The sequence below is a fragment of the Lipophrys pholis genome (genome assembly GCF_963383615.2).
Source record: "Lipophrys pholis genome assembly, chromosome: 6".
In the NCBI taxonomy this organism is placed as follows: Eukaryota; Metazoa; Chordata; class Actinopteri; order Blenniiformes; family Blenniidae; genus Lipophrys; species Lipophrys pholis.
In genome coordinates this window covers 26,445,970-26,467,022 of record NC_137629.1, presented here as the reverse complement: position 1 = coordinate 26,467,022, position 21,053 = coordinate 26,445,970, and the positions used below count along the sequence as shown (strand labels likewise).

The 21,053-nt window shown below is 42.0% G+C and overlaps 1 protein-coding gene across 6 annotated transcripts in view; it reads left to right on the top strand.

Moving 5' to 3' along the window:
• Window positions 1–4,097: 4,097 nt before the first annotated feature.
• Window positions 4,098–21,053, top strand: part of LOC308110785 (serine/threonine-protein phosphatase 2A 55 kDa regulatory subunit B gamma isoform) — a 23,444-nt gene continuing 6,488 nt past the window's right edge. Inside the window, exons 1-8 of one of the 6 annotated variants that reach the window (XM_080465351.1) lie at window positions 4,098–4,292; window positions 4,716–5,052; window positions 9,385–9,541; window positions 17,073–17,170; window positions 17,590–17,755; window positions 19,040–19,152; window positions 19,786–19,963; window positions 20,738–20,902. In XM_080465351.1, coding sequence (XP_080321477.1) covers window positions 9,460–9,541; window positions 17,073–17,170; window positions 17,590–17,755; window positions 19,040–19,152; window positions 19,786–19,963; window positions 20,738–20,902 — 802 coding nt within the window. In that variant the 5' untranslated portion in view covers window positions 4,098–4,292; window positions 4,716–5,052; window positions 9,385–9,459. Of the gene's footprint in view, window positions 4,603–4,715; window positions 5,053–9,384; window positions 9,542–17,072; window positions 17,171–17,589; window positions 17,756–19,039; window positions 19,153–19,785; window positions 19,964–20,737; window positions 20,903–21,053 lie in introns of all 6 variants that reach the window. The other 5 variants (XM_080465349.1, XM_080465350.1, XM_080465354.1 and 2 more) reach the window with 5 other exon arrangements.

Below are 21,053 nucleotides of genomic sequence, written 5' to 3'. Positions count from 1 at the left end.
TTTGCACTGCTATCTTGAGCTGCTTTTTTTTTGTTTCGGAAACAACAATAATAAATTGTAATTTAATCTATTCTATGGCATCACAGTGAGATGTCATTGAAATTATCTTTTTTCACCAAAATTGTATATATACTGATACAGTATACTTTTGTCATATGTATCAGATTATTTACATAGAACTGACACACTTTCACTTTCCCTCCTTGTAAAATTCAGACCGTAAGACATCAGAAATGCTATTCTGTCATATTTTTGGACTAAATCTGACATAAATTATTTGGATGCCTGATTACGGGCTCGCGTGAAGTAGTTAGACGTTAAACGAAGACTGCAGCGTCCACACCATCTGCCCTGAAGCAGATGATGCGAGTCCAACAAAACTGCAGGGCATCAGGGCCCAGAGAGGGAGGGGATGGCGGGTGGTCACGCTCTCCTGTCACCAAGGAAACAGGTCTGAGGCCAAGTCTTCACGGCTGACTGACACTGTCTCGACAGCAGACAGGCCCTCGGCTGCTTCCACACATTCAGGTTGAGGGTCAGGCATGGCAGGTTCACAACTGGATCTACTATACCTGAACAAACCTGCCACATACCAGGGTGATGATGATAGTGATCACCCTCTTATCATGATTCTTACAATGGAAGAAAACACAGAAAGAGAACCTGCCCGTTGTGTGTATGTGCACATATTTCAAAGCATTTCTTTTTTTGTTTCATGAATTCATTCTGAGTGAGAGAATTTACTTTGTTAAAACACTTAAATGTGTCAAGTACATTTGATAAGATTGCCTCAAATCCCATTAAGTCATTAAAAATGAGTGCTTTAGCAGTTAAAATTAGTCTATAGAAATTAAACATAAATCTTGCAGTAAGTACTACAAATGGCATAGTATATCTATCTTAAAACTTATTTCAGTTTTTTGAGATATCAATTAAATGCTGTTGTATTAATTTGTCATTTTCAAAAGGTTTTTTGTAATAATTTTACTGGTGTGATCCACCACAGATCACATTGTGCTATATATGGCAAATAAATCAAAATGAGTTGGACCCTGCTGCCATGAATGTTATCATGTATTTTTACTATTGTTGTGTAGTAATACTCAGTGGTCCAGCTTGTGAGACAATACCATTGAGGTAAATTGCTATTTATTTCATAAAGGAGACTTACAAATTGTCTTTAAACTCAATTGGTTACTTTTCTTTCTTTCTTTCTTTCTTTCTTTCTTTCTTTCTTTCTTTCTTTCTTTCTTTCTTTCTTTCTTTCTTTCTTTCTTTCTTTCTTTCTAAGAATTCAATATCCAGGTTATTTGGCAAGAATTGTTTGGTTTAGCCACTCCCATCATCTGCTCTGCTTACTTGCTTTCATTGAGTTATTTCTCAAAGCATATATTTGGGGGACCAGCCGTGGCTGAAAGGTCAGTGGACAACTATGTTGACAAATATTCCACACACACATTACAAATGCAATTTTGCTAAAAACCCAAATGCAAACAGTCTCTGAGGAAACTTTATATAATAAGGAAACTGTTGCTAACACGTTAGCATGGTGACTGCTTTAAGCAAAATGATTTGTTTTTCGACAAATTCCAGTGTTAATGGGAACCAGTGGATTCACATAGGTGTCATTTTTGTTGCATAATTTAGTATCAAGTCAAATTTGGTTAATTTCTTTATTAATACAAAAGAAATTGGAAAATGATCTTGAAAAGAGTCCTGTGTAGAGAGTGTGTACAAACATCAACCAAACTCCTAAACTGTTTAAGTTACATGCATCTTTATTTAGAAAATATATTGCTCATACTTTCAATCTATGTTGAGTTACATTCAGCCACTGAAAAAACTAAGTTCGAAAGAGATCTGAAATAAGGTTAAAAATATTTCCAAAATTCAGTCAGTGGCTTCACGTGGCTGCATTTCTCTAGATTTGTGTGCAGCTTTCAATAAACAGAATTATAGCTGTAGATCTCAACTAACGTCAAGGAATCCAACAATCAAGCACAATGATTCCCATCATTGCTCACCACTACTTTTCTCTCCCTGTCCTGGCCTCAGCAGATGGATATTAACTGATACTAATGAATGGATGAATTTACCACCAAACCTTAAGAATTTAAAGATTCAACCAGGTGTGGGGTTTTAATGACATATATTTGAGGTGAATAGTGCCGAGATGACAGTGCAGCTATAGCTACATATGGTAAACAGTGGGTGAGCTCTGTGGTTGGTGTTAGGCTGGCGGGGGGCAGTTATAAGGGCAGAAATGGCAGTGGCATGTGCTCATCCTCAGTGAGTGGTGGGTGGGGGGTGGTTGCACTGGCAGTCTTGGAGTAAGTCACATAAACAGCCTCTTTTTGCTCCCCGGGAAGAGTGGGTTAAAGCCTGATGGCGGGCAGCCAGAAGCAGTGATGGCACCAACTGTCACCGGCCGCCCCTCACTCTGCTGCCACGCTGTGTGTGTGTGTGTGTGTGTGTGTGTGTGTGTGTGTGTGTGTGTGTGTGTGTGTGTGTGTGTGTGTGTGTGTGTGTGTGTGTGTGTGTGTGTGTGTGTGTATGCAGTGCAAATTAGATTTATCCATTAGTGGTTAAAAACACAATAACTAATTCATACCATTGATACAGATGAGATATGAGAATAACAAAAATTATGATTCTATGGGTCATCTATATGAATGTTATGAGTTCTAGATGATGGAACTGGATGTAAACATGGTTGTACGCTGGGTGTTTCAAAGAAGTTTGTTAAAATAAATGTTTTTATAGGATGTTTTGGACTTCATCCATTCATCTTCTATTCCCCTTTATCCAAGCCATTGTTTTGGTGCTGGAGTTGATCCCAGCACACTATAGTGATGGCAGGGTACGCCTGGGACAGGTCGCCCGTCCGTCACAGTTCAAACAGAAAGACAGACAATCACACACACACACTCACATTCACACTTGTGGTCAATTAATAGTTTCATATGTTTGTTTTTGAACTCAGGTAGGAAGCTGGAGTACCTGAGGATACATGATCAGGAAGAAGAGGGGGAACCACACACATGAAGCCCAACAAGAGATCCTAAATGTCTCACAATGAAGTGAGTGCTAATCAATAAATCACCGGGCGCTCCTTTATCCACACTTATTACAGTAAATCATAACACATATCTCTGCATTACGTAATGGTAGTTTTAACTGTAAAAAGCATGAAGGGTCAGTGATCTTGGTGGTACTGGGTATCAGAACAATTGCATGTTTCCTGGTATTGTCCACCTTGAGTTCAGAGCAATAAAGTATGTTTCAATGTATCTTGTGTCTTGTTTTTCTTTTCCAGATTATTTTACACGATAGAAGATCAATCGTCATCTGTCTGGTAAACATGGGGCTTAAGCCAGAAGATCGATATGAGAGAAAATGACCTGACCCACCAGAGGTTACGAAACTCAAGCAGAGATGTGTGTACTGACTCGTTTCACTTCCTGGAGTTTCTGTTGAATTACTGCTTGCTTTAAAGTATTGACATGATTCACATTATTCAGCAGAAAAACACAGCTTGTTTATTTGTTTCATTTGGACATAAAACATTGTCCAGTGTGTTGATTGTGTTGCTGACCTTTTCTAGCATTGGCTTCATACAAAACAGTAATTTAAAGGCTTTAATGCAGACATGACTGTAAGCGAATCGGCTACCTTCTACAATCTGTGTCAGGAGTGTGTTAATTGTTTCTGTGTAATTTAAATTGTGCCTCCAGGTTAATGCTTCAGCCGTCACTGTACTGTGGTTCATATTCAGCACCAAGTCAAGTGAAACAGTTCGACTCTCTGCCTCTCTCCTGCTCTCTCTGCTTTTTCTCTCATTAATCACGTCCTTATAAGACAGACACTCAGGCGCTTCCGCCGTGCCACCCACTCCGCCGTCCTCTCAGTTTCTCCCTCATATTTAATCACCTGCAATCAGTGGTCAGGCAGATCTCGAGTCCGTGATGATTGGCCACACCAAACTGTGGGCGGGGCTTCCTCTGATGCATCATGCACACGTACCAGCGCAGCAGGACCGATCCTCTCTCACCCGCCCTCCCCCTCTCTCTCTACCTCTCACTCTGCCTTTCACAGATACGCCAGAGCACAGACTGCAGCAGAACGCAGGGCCGGCAGGATTTTCCTCCTCATACTGAAGCAGCTGAGAATCCGGAGAGTCAGTCGCTCACCGAGGAGGAAAGAGAGAGAGAGAGAGAGAGAGAGCGAGAGAGAGAGCGAGAGACATCATTCATGGAGCATCCAGTGAGGAGGAGCTGACCCGCAGGCTGCAAGTGTGTAGGTGAGTGTGTCTGTGTGTATTAATCCCACTGTGAATGTGTGTCCATGCGTACGAGTTCACTGCAGAACCAGCAGCACTGCAGATACACCGACCAGGGGCTCTGCTCATCCCTTTCTCCCCTCCCCCCACTCTCCTTCTCCTCATCTTCTCCTCTCCTCTTCTTCTCGTGGAGCTTCCCGTCAGCACGCACTGACTTTGCCCATTTCCGAGGGGCACAGGCCGCTGTGTGTTTTGTGTGTTTTGTGTGAGAGTGGAACTGGTCTGGCCACACCTGAACTCAACAACTGCAGGGTGGACTCGAGGTGTGTTTCATTTCTACTGCCTCACAAGTGCTGCGTGCTCTTCAGGGGCACAAATTGAGCTTGCCACAGCAAATTTTTCCAACACCCTTTTCTAATAATTTCTCCCTCTGCAGGTTTGCGTCTGGCTCTCCGGGGCAGTTGTGTGGACTCTTCGACGCACCCACCCCTCCACTGGGACTGCCTCCATCCCTTGCTACCTGCCCCTCATCCTCAGTGAAGGATAGGATGCCCGGCTGCGCGCCCCTGTGCTGAGGAGGCGTCGGCGGGCAGCAGTATGGGAGCCGTGCTGACCAGCATCCCCACCACCCCCTTCACCACCTCTCTGCCACCACCACGCTGCCCCACCAAGAAGGGCGCTCCCCCCAGCCCCGCCGATGGGCGAAGACACTGACGCCACCTTGACGCTCAACCACCGCGGCTTCCTCCCCGACCACAACTATGTGACTGAAGGTAGGAGAGGGGAAGCTCCTTCATCGCGTTTTTAAGTGTTTCCCACCATGAGCGAGCATCCGCATACTGAACTTTTGGAGTGTGTATGTGTGTGACGGCGTGCCTAAGTGCTTGCCTCTCAGACGAAACAAGCTTAGGAGGGTTTCTTAATCTCCCATAAGCTCTGTGTTAAGACAGAGCAACAAGAAGTAAACATTTCCCTCTGCAAAATCAAACTATCTGGAGCAAACATTTTTTTTCTCTCCTTCTCCCCTCCTCTCATGCTGTTTTTTTTTTTTCCGGCTTTGTCCTGTGCTTTTTATACCTGTGATTGTGTTTAGCTGCTTTCCTCCCTTGTGTAACACTTGTATTTTGTAACACTGCAGGGAAGAATTGATCCGGTCAGTGAATGAATGAGTGTATGTACGTCTCCGTTTTGTGTCCCTGTATGTGAGAAATAGAGAGAGAAAGCAGGTTTCTTCTGCAAATAAAGAGCAGATAACTTGCACTTATTGCACTGATTGTCATGTCTCGCATCATAACAGAGGCACAGGCCTCCCACTCGTCTGTATAACAGGTGCAGCTGTCAAATTGCATTAGTCTCAGTAACTGACTGAGGAGATTACTCAAAAACCCTAGAATCGTATAAACCAGTGAATTCCTTTGCTTTGTTAATTTAGGAGATGGATTATAACTCGCACTCTGCTAATCTCAATAACACGGCTAATCTTACCTGCACTCTGTCTGTGTCTTACGCCCAGCTCATTGTTCGCCACGCCTCTTAGCCCAGAACAGCGGATTATCATTTAGGGGTCATGAATGTGTTGCAACCTCATTTATGATCCCTGTATCACTGCAGGAAGGGAATTGGCCTTCCTCTGTCTGTGCTGTAACATAATTTCTCCTTGCACAGAAGCACATGCTGGAGTCAGGGGAGACCTGTAGTGAAGCCTGTTGATCGCGTTAAATGTTCGTTTATGTGAAAGCTGCCTCAGTCTGCCTTTGTTCGTCTGTAGGTGAGAATGTCAACGCTTGTCTGTTTCATTTCATGAGAAATGTAGGCTTTTGTCTATTCTGGCGAAAATGATCTTGATGAGTGAGGGGCAAAAAAATGTTCTTAACATCCATCACCATCCATCCATTATTGCCATAGAAACAGTCAGTGATGACAAACATGCTGCTTTTCATGCTTGGCCAGTATGATTGACAGGCCATCTCCACCCACCAATAATGGCAGTATTAATTATTCCACACATGTGAGGCAGACACAGACATTATTCAGGGTGAATCGTTGATGAGCTCACAATAAGATGGACACACCATGAGCACGATTGGTGTGAAAGAGCTGTGTGACACCCCGTGACAGCTCGGATTATGTGGCTGGTGAATCAATTGAGCTCCGAAAATCTGGCATGCAGGAATTCATCCGATGACCAACAAGTCTGATTTTCTGTCACAGAGATAAAGGGGAGGAAAAAAAAGAAGGTCATTACCTGCCTCGTCATCTACATCCACTCCAACCCCCTCAACCTTTCCTCAATGCTCACCCCATCCCCCGTCCCACTCCCCATTTCCATCCCCCACTACCACACCACCACCCCTTATTTCCCCCCTCTTTCCCCCGTCGGTCCTCTAATGCACCTCGCAGCATTGCCCGGTGCTGAAGTGGTGCATCTGCCAAACAATTATCTGACAGTGCTCTAAAGGCTGCTCAAACACAATGTGCTTCTGTACGTGTGCGAGACAGACAGAGGGTGGTAGAGACAGACAGAGAGAGGGAGACAGCGAGAGACAGAGTGAGGACGTGTGATTTTATGCTTGGGTTTACTCTGCTGTCTTCTGTGTGTCTCCATCCTTCTGATATTGTGTCTGTTTCGTGTGCTCAGGTTTGTGTATGGATGTGTGTATGTGTGTGGGTATGTATCCGCAAGTGTGTTGTGTGTTTACGTGCGTGCATGTGCATACATAACTGTGTGTGTCTGTAGATCTTCCCATGGGGATTCCCTTGCCCTTTGACTCCTACAGGGGAGGGGAGCTTAACCTCCCGCTACCTCACTGTCCCCCCTCCCGCCCTCCTTCCCTCCCTCTCTCCCTCCCTCCTTTCATCCTGTACTCCCCTCGTTTCACCTTCTTCTGCCTACCAAAATCTGTCTTTGCTGCAACCTCTCTTCCAGGTTGAGTAGCAATAGATTTAAGGCTGGTTAAGGACATAACCACCGACTATGTATGTTCTATATTAGTCTGTCGCTACTTAGAAGTATCTACTATTAACCGGGAAATTGCAAACCACTTCACCTGAAAGGAAAAAAAAAAACCCTGATTTGGTATGTTTCTGAAAAAATCAGGTCATCACACCATTCATGAAACATATTTCTTTAAATATCACTTTATAGGACATTTATTGAAACCGTTAGAAATGAGAAATGTTAACCCTTTTGACGAACATTCCTTTTTTCTCATAAAAGTCTGAAAAAATCTAAATACAAGAAAATTTTATACAATTTTGAATAAAATCAAACACATATTTTATCTTATATCTTAAAATGTGTTTGGAAAAAGTCATGAATTGAATTTGATACCACACCAATTACTGTTACTCTACATTATAATGTGTTTCCAAACATTACATACTCTACACTAGATTTATATTCACAATGCATTTAATCAAATATGATGTCAAAAGGGGAAAATCACAATGGTGTTTATGTTAATTTGACAATTGTGAAGCAGAAGTGTTGTCTAGTTTCATATTTCAGTAGAAACAATTCAGAAGGTGAACTTATTTTTGTGCTCAGCACCACTCTGATTACCTTATCATCGTTCATTTTAAAGTCCCAAAAAGAAACACTAAAGTTATCAAATGTGTTCACCTGCCTGATAAAGGATTAAACTCCAACAACATGGAGACATTTCAAGTTCTACATGGTTTATTAAGGTAGGCCAAGCAAATAGGTAGGAACACTCAAAAATTGTACTTCTAGTGTTTTGATGGTCAATGTTTGTGAGACAAGACAAGATTACCTTAACAATGGAGCACTGGTCATTCCCTTTATAGATCACAATGGTGCCATCATTATAATTAACACAAGTTTAACCGACGATAACATGACTGACGATTAGCGGTAGCGGTATTTAGCGGTATTTGATCAATTTGGTTTCACACAAATATGGCTGTGACTTTTTTTTTTTTTAACCCCATGTGCAACAACAAAAACAATTATCTCAATGGAAGAACAAAGTTAGATCTAGATCAGGTCTAAGTGGAGAAGAAAAAAGAAGGAAAACTAATATAGAAATTTTGTGGCTTGTTCTCTTTACCTCATGCACTATTCCAAATGTGCAACCAATCACACAATAGTTGTTGGACAGCACACGAAAAAAAGTTCTGCTTATAGAACAAGGTGCATGGACTCCCAACCAGGAAAAGGATGACACCTTTCTTGCAGTTCTTTAGTTTCGTTTATTTTCCTGTAGAAACATCGCCGCTTTCACTTGAGGAAATCAGATGTGGTGAAATCCGGTCAAGGCTCATACTTGGAGCATTATAAATACATGCTGTGCCTTATTTCGCTTATCATTAATAATCTTTTTCAGCTGCTAAATAATAAATGCATCTAATACTGTACATCTTAAGGGAACATATTTTTTGCAACTTCACAAAAACCCTCAGAAAGATGCCACAAATCAAATGTTACAGGCTAATGCAACCAGTGGAACATAAACTGAAAAGAAACAAAACAAAAAATAAGTACAGAATTCCATGAATATTAGCTTTAGACATGAAATTGAATAGTTTTATTTTAACATTTCATACTTTATGTTATGTGTAAATAATAAATTCAATCCCTTTTAGTCATTGGATTGTTTAGTAGTTGTTACTTAATTTGCAGTTTTCATTATCTTCTATATTCTGTGATTAAAGGGTAATTGAATAAAATCTTCTTAATCCATATTAAGAGTAATTAAGTCACTTGGGTCATGTGGAACTAATCCACATCTCTTGATTTGTTCTCTTCCTTGTGGTTTGCAGTCTGCCCTTTTATCCACACCTGCGATGGTTAATTTCATGAAAGAGACCAAAGAAGACTGCGTCCCATTAGGTGTCTTCTCTCCATTCATCCTTCATGTCTTGCAAGCCTTTTCCACCAAGCCCCACATGTGAATATTTCATGTGACATAGATAAAGTGTGATTATTAATACACCACCGGTAGATATTCTTTGGTGAGTGCTCATGACCGGATGTGGTGATGTAGTAACTCAGTCCCTACCCTTAACCCCGCCTTCCTTCCTCACCCTCTGCCCTACCCTCTCCATTCCTTCCCCCCTTCCGTCCATCCTTGCTCCTCTTGCAGGGCTGCTCCTGGCTATAGCCTGAAGAGCTCCGCCCATCCTGTCCACCCCTCTCCACCCCGGAGTCCTCCCCCAGGATGTTGAGCCCCATCCAGGTCCTCTGCTCCGACATCACTACCCTTTCTCTGGAGCCTGAGCCGTTTGCCTCTTACACTGAAGGTGTGTGCTCTATCCTCTTTTATCCCGAAGGTCATATCTATGTCACACGACCCCAGAGTGGGGAACGAGAGCGTGGTGTGTATGCATATGAGAGGTTGTGTGTGTGTGTGTGTGTGTTCAGGGGCTGTGTCTGACATTAAGCATGTGTGCAGTTTGAGTGAGGTGATTTCTCATGTGTGTCTGAGTGTTATAAATATCTTGAACATCACTTAGTCTCTGTCTGTTCATCAGATCTTTTTTTGTGCAGCTCTATTTTGGGATGGAACTGGCTTTTTTTTTGTTTTTTTAGTTTTGTCTCACTCTGTCAGTTTCGGTGCGTGTGTGTGTCTACGTGTGTGTGCGCACGCGCACACGCCTTGGCTTTAAATAGTTTGACCTAATGACACAAAATCTCCTTCAAAGCACAGATATCCTGTGTCTGTTTCTTTTTCAATAACACACACACACACACACACACACACACACACACACACACACACACACACACACACACACACACACACACACACACACACACACACATGCAGAGTTAAGAATAGTTTTTGTTCAAAAGTCATCCCTATAATCTTTTCTGAATCGTTTGCATAGCAATAGAGGTTTTTAAAAATGTTTCAAACAATGACAAACACCCACAATATCACAGGGATCAGTTCACACACAAACATTGACAGACTCTGCTGCTTTTGCTCGGCTTGCAATTTTTTGATATTCATGCAATTTTCCAGCATGGAAGACAAAAACACAACTGCCCAGAAATGGTCACGTATGGAACACTATTGAAACGTTTGATTAAACTAGATGGTAACACAATCTGGAGAATTGGTCCCGTCAGCCAACAAAACTAACCATGTAAGACTACACACAACTCAGTGTTTGATTGTTTTGCATGAAGGTGGACCAAACTAGTTTGTACAACATCATTGAGGAGGAACCCAAGCACAAGTCTTGTGTGCATTGAAATCTTTCTGATAAGAACCTCTAAATGGCTTCATAACATCACGAAAGCTGGAATATGTAGCATGCACAGTCTTTAGAAGTCACATTGTCTTGTCTGACAGTGACAATAGCCACCTTGGAATTCTTCCAGTCCAGATTAGGTCCTGCAGGCGGTCGGAGCTCAGCCCTGCCAAAACGGGGCAAACAGCAGGGGGCACCATGTACAGGTGTCCAGCCCACCACGGGGTTAACAAAGGGAGACGCACAATCACCCCCACACACATTTATAGTCAATTCAAGGTGGATAGAGAGACATTTGTTTGCTTCTTCAAGAACAAAGTTACTTCCGATGAGGACAATTCAGACTTTGTGAAAAGCTCAAGTGCAGAAATTCTGACAGGAGAGGAGCAAAGAAAACAACACAAACAGATTTTTAGCATTAGCTACTCTCACTTCAAAATTTCGGGACCAATCACATTGTACTTGTTTTCTTTCTTTTCTTGCAGCCCTGAGAGAGAGAACATAATTCTCTGTATTTCTGAAGTATGTATCGACTTTCAGAGTCACCAATTAACCTCCACTAAAGAGGAGCATGTTTGTATTGTGGCTGGAAGCTGGAGTACCTGGAGTAAAACCACAAAGAGAACATGCAAATTTCACACTGATATGCAGCCAGCAGGTTTGAGTCTGACTCTTTGACACGGCCAATCACCATGGCTGACCCTTATTGCACCTTTTTCATAGTATAGAGGTTGTTTAATTATTACAGTAAAGGATTTCATGATCCCTTTTTTAGTTTGGAATTACAAAGATATTCTTTGTCAATTTCTGCACAAAATCACAAATTATCTCAGTGTTTCTTTTCCCTTCGCTGCAGAGTGAAGTTGTTTTGAGTACAATAATCACATAAAGACCTTGTGATCCCCTGCAGGGATTTTCTAAAACTCCAGACATTAAATTACCTACTGTAAAAAACAGAGGAGACGTGCAAAAGCTGTCATTGCTGCGCAAAAAACAGCTAATTCATTACCATACAAATCACTCTATTGCATTATTTACGCACATGCTGAGAGATGAGAGAGTGGGACAGCCTATAAAAAGTGCTGCTATTTATTGGACCGAAGGATTACATTTCATCATTTATGAATCCTCAACGCATAATCTGGGTTTTCAATATTGCGGGGGGTTAGATTGTGTGTAAATGCTAAAAAGGCTCAGCCCCTAATCTATTTTCCACGCTGCAGTTGTATAAATCCTGTAGCAAAACAAGAATTCATTTATTTTTGAAAACCAATCACTCTTTGCTGCTCTGACAGTTCGTGCCATTTGTGATTGTTTTTGCAGGATTACAGGTGTACTCGGTTCACGTGGAAGCTGGCTCGGTTTGTGATTCTAATTGTTTGTGTCTATAACCATTAGGCTCACACCAGCTCTGCTCCTTTGTGCCAGTATGTGTTTGGAGAAATGGCAGCTTCCCCGCTGTGGTGGGCTCAAATCACCCCTCTGCACACGTGTGCACCTCAAACGCAAACACATACACCAGTTTTTTTTTTTCCGCCGTTAACTCCAAAACTGCAGGACAGGGATCCATTTACTTTTTCCCTCTGGCAGTCTTTCCCCTCATCTCTTTTGCTCCATCCTCCTCCTCCTCCTCCTCCTCCTCACTCCTCCAGCCAGTGTGTTTCTTTACTGGCTAATTGAGTACACACACTTGTGCGTACGTACACAGGAAATGCGGGGTGCTTGAGCTACTGCACGCACACACGCACGCACGCACGCACGCACGCACGCACGCACGCACGCACGCACGCACACACACACACACACACACACACACACACACACACACACACACACACACACACACACAGTACGTCTCCTGCTGCGTGGTGGCTTGTTCTGGCTTTTGAGGAGTGTGTGTTTTTGGCTCGGCTTTAATGGTCTGTGTTTACCCAGACCAAAGATATCTATAATTGGGACTGTAGGACGTCTGCTTCCCCTCTCTGTCCCTATAGAAACCTTAACAATAAAATAAGGACTTCCCCCTCCCTGCCTGCACCCTCCTCTCCTCTCCTCTCCTCTCCTCTCCTCCTCCTCTCCTTAGTTTGTCAGTTAAACATTTAGTTTTTGCTTTGTTAGACATAAAAAAGTCAAATCTATCGAGCCTTTAGAAATTGTTTTTTGTAGTTGTAGCTGTTTGAGTTAAAAAAAAACAAAATAAAAAAAACCAAACAAACCCTAAATCTGACACCCGAATAGGAAATTTATTACTTTAATCAAGTCATTTATTCAAATTCTTATCCATCACATATTTTCCTCACCAGCAGGATACTGCATAAAATGCTGTGAAGTTGGGATATTGTGAAATTACTTATTTTTTTAAATAAATACCCACATGTACCTGACGTAACACAAAACTCACGACATGGTAGCTCGTTTAAACAATATTTCACATGTTCTCATGAAAACGTCAACGCAGGAAATGTGAGTTTTCTTTTGCATGTTTGTGTGTTTATAACTGCGGCATGTTTTTTGTGTGTCATTGGGTTCATTCATGTTTCTGTATCGCTTTGCGTTGGTTGGTATTCTGTGTGTGTGTGTGTGTGTGTGTGTGTGTGTGTGTGTGTGTGTGTGTGTGTGTGTGTGTGTGTGTGTGTGTGTGTGTGTGTGTGTGTGGGTGCGTCCCAGCATGCATGCACTTGCAGTCACAGTGTGTTCCATCATCATCTTCAATGTGAGGCAATGAGTCAGAAAGGCCTGCTGATGCTAATGGACTGTCTGTGGGAGACTGATACAGCCAGCTTGCTGTACTCGAGCACACACAACCTTATCTACACAATAAAACAATGATTTACAGACGCACAATCTACCATTCACACATACGTATCATTGTACCGGGCGGTGGTACCTCTTGGGGGAGGAACACAGTGCTCATGATTGTGCTTGTTTCTGCTGAGATTGTTTGTATGGGTAGTGGTTTACTTTTCTGTAGTGTACTTCTAATAAAGAGAGTGAAAGAGACAGATGGCTGTGAAGTGTGTGTGCATGTGTGTGTTCGTGTGTGTGTGTGTGTGTGTGCATGGGAGGGAAATAGAGAAATACAGAGATGAAGAGGGAGGAGGTTGAGAGCCGGCAGAGGATGAGACAGTGGAGTGTGTGCTCCATATTTTATTCAACTGTACTCTGTGCTGCTTCTGTGGTTTCTGCTTAGCTTCACTCTTTTTCCATGTGCGACCTGACGGTCGACACAGCCCTCTGTTAGTGCACGAGGCACTAATCTATACACACAGTGTCAAGCCCTCACATTTGTTCTATATCATGGGGGTGCCTGAGTGCATTTAAAATTGTGTGCACGTTTGTGAGTTTGTTTCACTCGAGTCATGCGAGGGGCATTCATTAATGTCTTTACTGTCTACTCCATCTCATGATATTAATTCGTCCACATTTGCCGAAGGACAAAACTGCAAAACGGCGTAATTACTTCACCGCGCTCCTTCCTGCGAGGATTGGATTGGATTGATGAATTCCACTTCCTCCTTCTCCACACTTCCATATACGGCTAACCGCCACGAGTGCCGCCACTACTGGCTGGCTCTACCCGTTACCGTGGCAACCCCTACTCACCAGAGTACCCCCTCCGCCGCCTCCGCCCCAGCGCCGCTTCCCTCTACCTTCCTTTCCCATCCTTCCCACTCTTCCAGCAGCCATACCACCACCACCACCACCACCACCGCGTACAACGCTAACGTACAGCCAGGCAGCGGAGTGCTGTGGGGGAGGGCAGAGAGAGCCCAATGTGGACGGAAAAATAATAAATGAGAGAATGGAACGGGGCAAAAAAAGAGAGGGATTGGGACGCGAGAGTGGCGAGATGACAAAGGACCATGTGATGGGAATGGGATTGAGAGGAGTGAAATTGAATTTTGAAGAAGGGTCTGCAGAACCTCAGAGATCAAGAAATTGTGTAATAACGAAAGGAGAGTTGATAGAAATGGAGAAAGAGGTTGGAACAGCATGAATAAGGTTAGGTAGTTGTAAAAATTGAGAGCAGCCTCGAACCGCCCCCTCCCCAATCATAAAACCTCTTTCAAGGCCACCACAAAATAGACAAGGCTACAGCTTTGAATCACTTTGACTCTCAATAAATACATTGTATTATTTCTTTGCAGCCAGTGGAAAACCCTCTACTTTTCTATCAAAACTGATCCTGGTGCCATTTTTAAAGCTGACCTATAAGATATTAAAAGATGTCATTTGACTATTTAGTAGTGTAGTCACTGGTTTGAGCATAAAAATGGCTTCTTTGTTCCACCTGAGAGTAAAATACCAGGAGAATCCAGAGTTGTTGTTTTTTTTATATATAAATATTATCTGAAAATGTAGCAGGATGTTTTTATCTTGGGAGGAAATATTTTATAACGGTTTAAATCGGCACTTTATCATCCTCTCTTCTTTTAAGCACATCTGGACCAGTTAGGCAAAACGAAAAGACGAAATGACTTGCAGGATTTTCTTGTTTTACTTCTTTTGTAATTTCATCTTTGCATATAAGAACATCTCTTAATAGAATATAATAATAATTTACATTTTCTTTGATTAAAAGCTTCAGAACTTCATTTTCTAGTTGAAGAGAAAGGTAAAATCAGTTTTACTACTCATTATGACACGAAGATAAATTCTTTTTGGAATATCACAAAGCTGCAGTGTAGACTTCATGCTGACGATTTGGCTCTGTGAAAAATGGTATGACACTGGTGTTTCCCTGAAAAGATACATGAGGATGCATCGATTCAACAACTGTTGAGAGGAGCCCTCAGATAAGAAGAAAAACATCTCAAACTACATCGTGCACATACTTTGTCTGACCCAGAAAAACAAAAGAAGACTGCTCTTTGATTTATTCAGAGTCCCAGCGACCAGCCTTGCTCAGGGCTAAATACAGCAAAGCCCAACTGGTCACCGCTATGCTGGAGATGACACTGCTCTTAAACACAATACCTTCTTTTCCTGGTCAGACTAAGAACATTTCAAAAGAAGTGCTGAAAGAAAGACAACAGGCTTAACTAGACTAGCTGATAAATCAATTTTTACTACATATCCAGGCAAAACATTATGGATGTCTGGACCAGATTATTCTGATATATTTAAACCTGCACATCAATCTGATCATTTCATTTAGCGTTCATGTAAATGGGAAATCTGATGCCTCAATCGGAAAGAATTCAATCAGACTGGTTAATGCAGTTAATGCAGTTGTCAGGTGTCGTAGTATAATGACACATTGTGATAAAGAGTGTATGGGAATTGTTGTAAGTTGCTGTCTTCAACATGGCTTTTGTGTTCGCAAATTAGCAGCTACAGATGTTCCTTTTGAAACGAGCTAAATTCTCAGCTCATATAAGTTAGTAAACTGGATTTAATTCTTAGTTTATTTGAATAATTCGAGTCCAGTGTAATAAAGAGACAACAGCAACTAAAGATACAGACATTAAAACAATGCACCTCTTGTTGGCGTGTTTAAAGTCCTACACTCATCGAGGTTCGTGGAGGATTATTCCATAACACAAGCCGAGCCAGAATAGTTTGTGCGGGGGCGAGATAACCTGAGATTACTTTGTACTATGTTAGGCACATCCTTTCTTCCGCAATCTATTTTGTCAAGCCTCAATCTGTAATCTCCCTGAATGAGCTTTACTTCTGATGCTTTACGTGTTTCTAACGCAGGTTCGTCACCGAATGAATATTTACAGCCAAATCTTCAATCTGCAATTCAAAGCAGGAGCGAAATTAGGAAACAGTGGGATGAGAGTAGATTATCGGCAACTTTAATCAGATTTCTCACATGATGCTTTTATTAGACTTTCCCTTTCAGATTGTGTGTTTTTTGTGATGTGGGACGGACCCCTTAAAAGCACCGAGGTAGCGCCGCGGTAAATGCTAAGTGATAAATAAGATGTTCTTTAGTCTCAATCAGAGTGTGTTGACTTTTTAAGGCATGACTAAGTTGTGATGTTGCAAAAAAAAATAAAAAATAAGTGAATGTACTAAAAAGTAATGATGCTTAATCACTGATTGAAATACACATGCTCTTTCAGGTACTACAGAGATTGAAGGGTACATATTCATCTCTGCACAAGATGAACTCAAGTGGCACTGTAATCTTGTGCGTCACCGTGTATGTGTCACAGTGGATCACAGATAACACCTGTGCCCACTGCAAGACAGCTGTGCTTCAGTGTGTGTGTGTGTGTGTGTGTATATTCGTTTTTATACGTGTTTTGATGGATTAATATGGTCTTTATTGAATGAATCTCCCTTAAAACGCTCCCACAATTCCATAGTGTTAGTAATCAAATACAATACCGTTCCTCATGTTAATTTATTTATGTCAATCCACTCACATGTTAATTCATTGAACATTGGTTTGGCTCAATATTTTACAGTCGGATAAGCAATATATACTGTAAATGAATAATGAGATGTGGTCAATCCAGTAATGGCTGCCTCTATTTCTCCCCGCCATTTCTCCTTTCATGCCACATCTCTTCTTCTCCTCCTCTTTCTTCCTCTGTATTCTCTCTTTGTGTCTTTCCAGCTGATATCATCTCCACTGTCGAGTTCAACCATACAGGAGAACTCCTAGCTACAGGGGACAAAGGAGGCCGTGTGGTCATCTTTCAGAGGGAACCTGAGGTACATACACACACACACACACACACACACACACACACACACACACACACACACACACACACACACACACACACACACACACACACACACACACACACACACACACACACACACACGCACACGTACAGTACCCTTGAATATACATTGTCATTCCAGCTGGGAGGGCAGTGATGAATGTTCTCGGTTCCCCTCCAGCGACTCTCTCGATTGGTTGATAAATAGTTTATGCCCCTGCTGTGTCAGAGAGTGTATCATTATAACTGTGCTGAGTCTGTGCCATGCTGTTTCCTCACATGATCGAGGTTAAGGTCACTGTATCAGGTCGCGAATGTGACACCGCGCCGTGACTGTGTCTGTGAGCCAGCGGGGGTTTATCATTCACACACGTTGACATTCATTTCCTCCTTATATTTCCACAGAGCAAGACTGAGCCATTTTCCCAGGGAGAGTACAATGTCTACAGCACCTTTCAGAGCCATGAGCCCGAATTTGACTACCTTAAGAGTCTGGAGATTGAGGAGAAGATCAATAAGATCCGATGGCTGCCTCAGCAGAACGCCGCACACTTTCTGCTCTCCACCAATGGTGAGACACACTTAAGAAGAAGCTGTGAAAGTGGGGCTGTGATCGATACTTTGAAGAACTCACTTCACAGGTCAAATGATTAAAGCTTCAAAATATGTCATAGGCGTGAGATTTTTGTCCCTTAAGGTGTTGGTATTGTGGCGCATGAGCATCTCCAAATGTCCTAACCAGGTAAAAAAAAGGGAGGGCGCCGACAACTTATATCATTTTCACACTGAAACCTGTTAAGCTGCTTTTTGAGCTGGTCGGAGTCTATAAAGCATTGGCATTTCCCAATTTTCGCATCAACAGCCACCCCGGGTTAAAACCACGAGATGGGATATGCCTGGTTTGTGGGTGCTTGTCAATTATATTGATATTTTGACAACGTGATTGAACTGGGTTGGCCTTTAAGATATATGCTGTTTAAACAGTTAAACGCCAGCATGATACCAACTCTGTAAGGTTGGCTGACCCTGCTCCTCATGCCAATTAGAAACATTTACTCCAGCCATGCGGGGTGGCTCAGATGAGTGGGCTGCCAGGTCAGTGTGAAAAGAAAAGATATAGATGTATTGTTTTGCTTTATTTATGTTATTTGTTTATTTTAAGTTGTTTATATTGCTTTATTAATTTCGATAAAATTCTAATTCAGAGCATGTACAAGCTACTGGCATCTATCAGTGTCTACTGAGTCATTTTCTGTACTCTTCAATTCTGTCACATTTATATATTTTAAGTTACAGTTGCACATGTGGTGTGATTAGAGTATGATTTTCTACTTTAGGATCTTTTAGGAGCTTACTTTTCTTGGCACAGAGGTCCCATTTTACAGTCTACATTGATTGTTTATGGTTGTATGGGACAATCTATACATTTACCCTTAAAGCCGTGTTATTGATTTCTGTAAGCACTGTATTATTTATAATTGAGGGTATAAAAAATGTAAGACCTGCCTCAGCAGAAGGGTGGAGATGGTTCTTAGATGGTTGCTGTCATTTTTTTCCCCCCAGAATAATATAGACAGTCAGATACTGACAGTTTGGAGGGTGGTGGATTGTCTTGTTGAAATGTCATTGGTAATGGATTCATGAGCTGACTGCCTGCTACGATCCTAAAATAGCTTAATTGAAGGCTTTAGGCTTTTATCTTTGATAAAATCGAACTTGACGTGACATCCTATGTTCAGAGTGGATGTTTTCAATTACATCTAATCTGAGATCTCCCGCTCATGCTCTGATCTCAAGTAATTTAATTTGTTACACTTCTTTCTGATGAGATAATGTTCAACTGTGTTTCACTTAGATAAGACCATCAAGTTGTGGAAGGTGAGTGAAAGAGACAAACGGCCGGAGGGGTACAACCTCAAAGATGAGGAGGGTCGCATCAAGGACATCTCCACAGTCACATCCCTACAGGTAACTGTCTGCCTATCTATCTATCTATCTATCTATCTATCTATCTATCTATCTATCTATCTATCTATCTATCTATCTATCTATCTATCTATCTATCTATCTATCTATCTATCTATCTATCTATCTATCTATCTATCTATCTATCTGGTGAAGGTGGAGTTGTGCCAATAAAAGTGGGTCAGTGCGTACAGATGTGTTTGCATGTGCAAAAATGGGTCACTGGCACAAGGTGCACGTGAGTACGTGGGAGTGTGTGGGGGTGGTGAAATCCTCTATTTCCATCTATCAGAGGAGCAACATAACATCTGCAGCGTTCTGCACGTGAACTAAAATAGTCAAAGCATCAGCGTTTCTTTTAGCTGGAAACTTGTGTGTTTTTGTATATGCAGCATATCTGTCCGTAGTCATGGTAACCAACCAGGGACATTCACTTCAGCAACATGCATTATTACTAAAAAGCAAATATTTTTCTTTTCTATCAGGACTGTATTATTGATGCCACAGGAAGTAATGCATTCAATTTGAATTCATAATACAATAAAATTATCTTAATTGATTAACTGTTTACTGACCATCTCTCATCTTTTATAATGAGTTACAAGGCTTGTTGAACTCTCTTTGGGTCTCTCCCAGGTGCCGGTGTTGAAGCCCATGGACCTGATGGTGGAGGTGAGCCCTCGGCGAGTGTTCGCCAACGCCCACACCTACCACGTAAACTCCATCTCGGTCAACTCCGACTATGAGACCTACATGTCGGCTGATGACCTGCGGATCAACCTCTGGCATCTAGACATCACTGACCGCAGCTTCAGTATCCTTGTTGAGTATGTGAATAATATGAACGCTGGCGATAAGGCGGGGAGAACGAACACAGACCCTGCAATGTTTACAAAGCAGCGATGGATTTATTAAAGCACAAGGACAATGATCATTAACGCACACGTCGACATATAGAGGCTCATACACGCTTTATAGTTGCCTGCTGTCTGTGTGCCCCCCACACACAGACACATTACAAATTCCTACATTTAAAAACACACTTTGATGTACATAAAAATACACAAAGCCACACTCGGTGTTGGGGGAGGGGAATATTATTCTTGAGGAGTGAAAATATATTTTAATGAATAATTCAGAAGCTGCATAAATATTTCAGCCTCTTTCTGAGTTTTAATCCAGCTCAATAGGACACAGAAAAGGCACATCCGTGACCCAGACAGGATTTAGAATATAACAATTTAGCTGAAATTACTTTTCTACCAACAATCCCCCCTAAGACATACTTAAATTGCTTTTTTTCTTCTGTAAATTATTACATTGCGTTAGCGATGTTTACATTTTGTATAGTTATATTTGATGATTATGGGCTTGTGTGGGCCTACTCCTGAAAAACAATATCGTTAATTGGTTTTTCGATCAATCTTTTAGTGAATAAATTGAAAAAAAGGGATGAACGTGTGAATGAATGATTGAATGAATGAACATGGCCAGAGTTCACAGTGTCGTGGTAATCATGCAAAGCAAAGTGCCCTTCCTCAGAAGCAGACTCTTTGTTGTTTCCCTGAGCGACGGCGCTTTCTACCAGACATCGTGGATATCAAGCCAGCCAACATGGAGGATCTGACAGAGGTGATCACAGCGGCTGAGTTTCACCCCCACCACTGTAACTTGTTCGTCTACAGCAGCAGCAAAGGCACGCTGCGCCTCTGTGACATGAGAGAAGCAGCGCTGTGCGACAAGCACTCCAAACGTGAGTACACCTGCTGAGAGACACAGACATATAGCACAAACCTTTTTTTTTTTTTTCCCCAGAGCATATTAATGTGAATATAAATCCATCTAAATGTACTCACTATTTCATTTTTAGTATTTCTTCAATGGCACGAGAGACATTTTCAGCA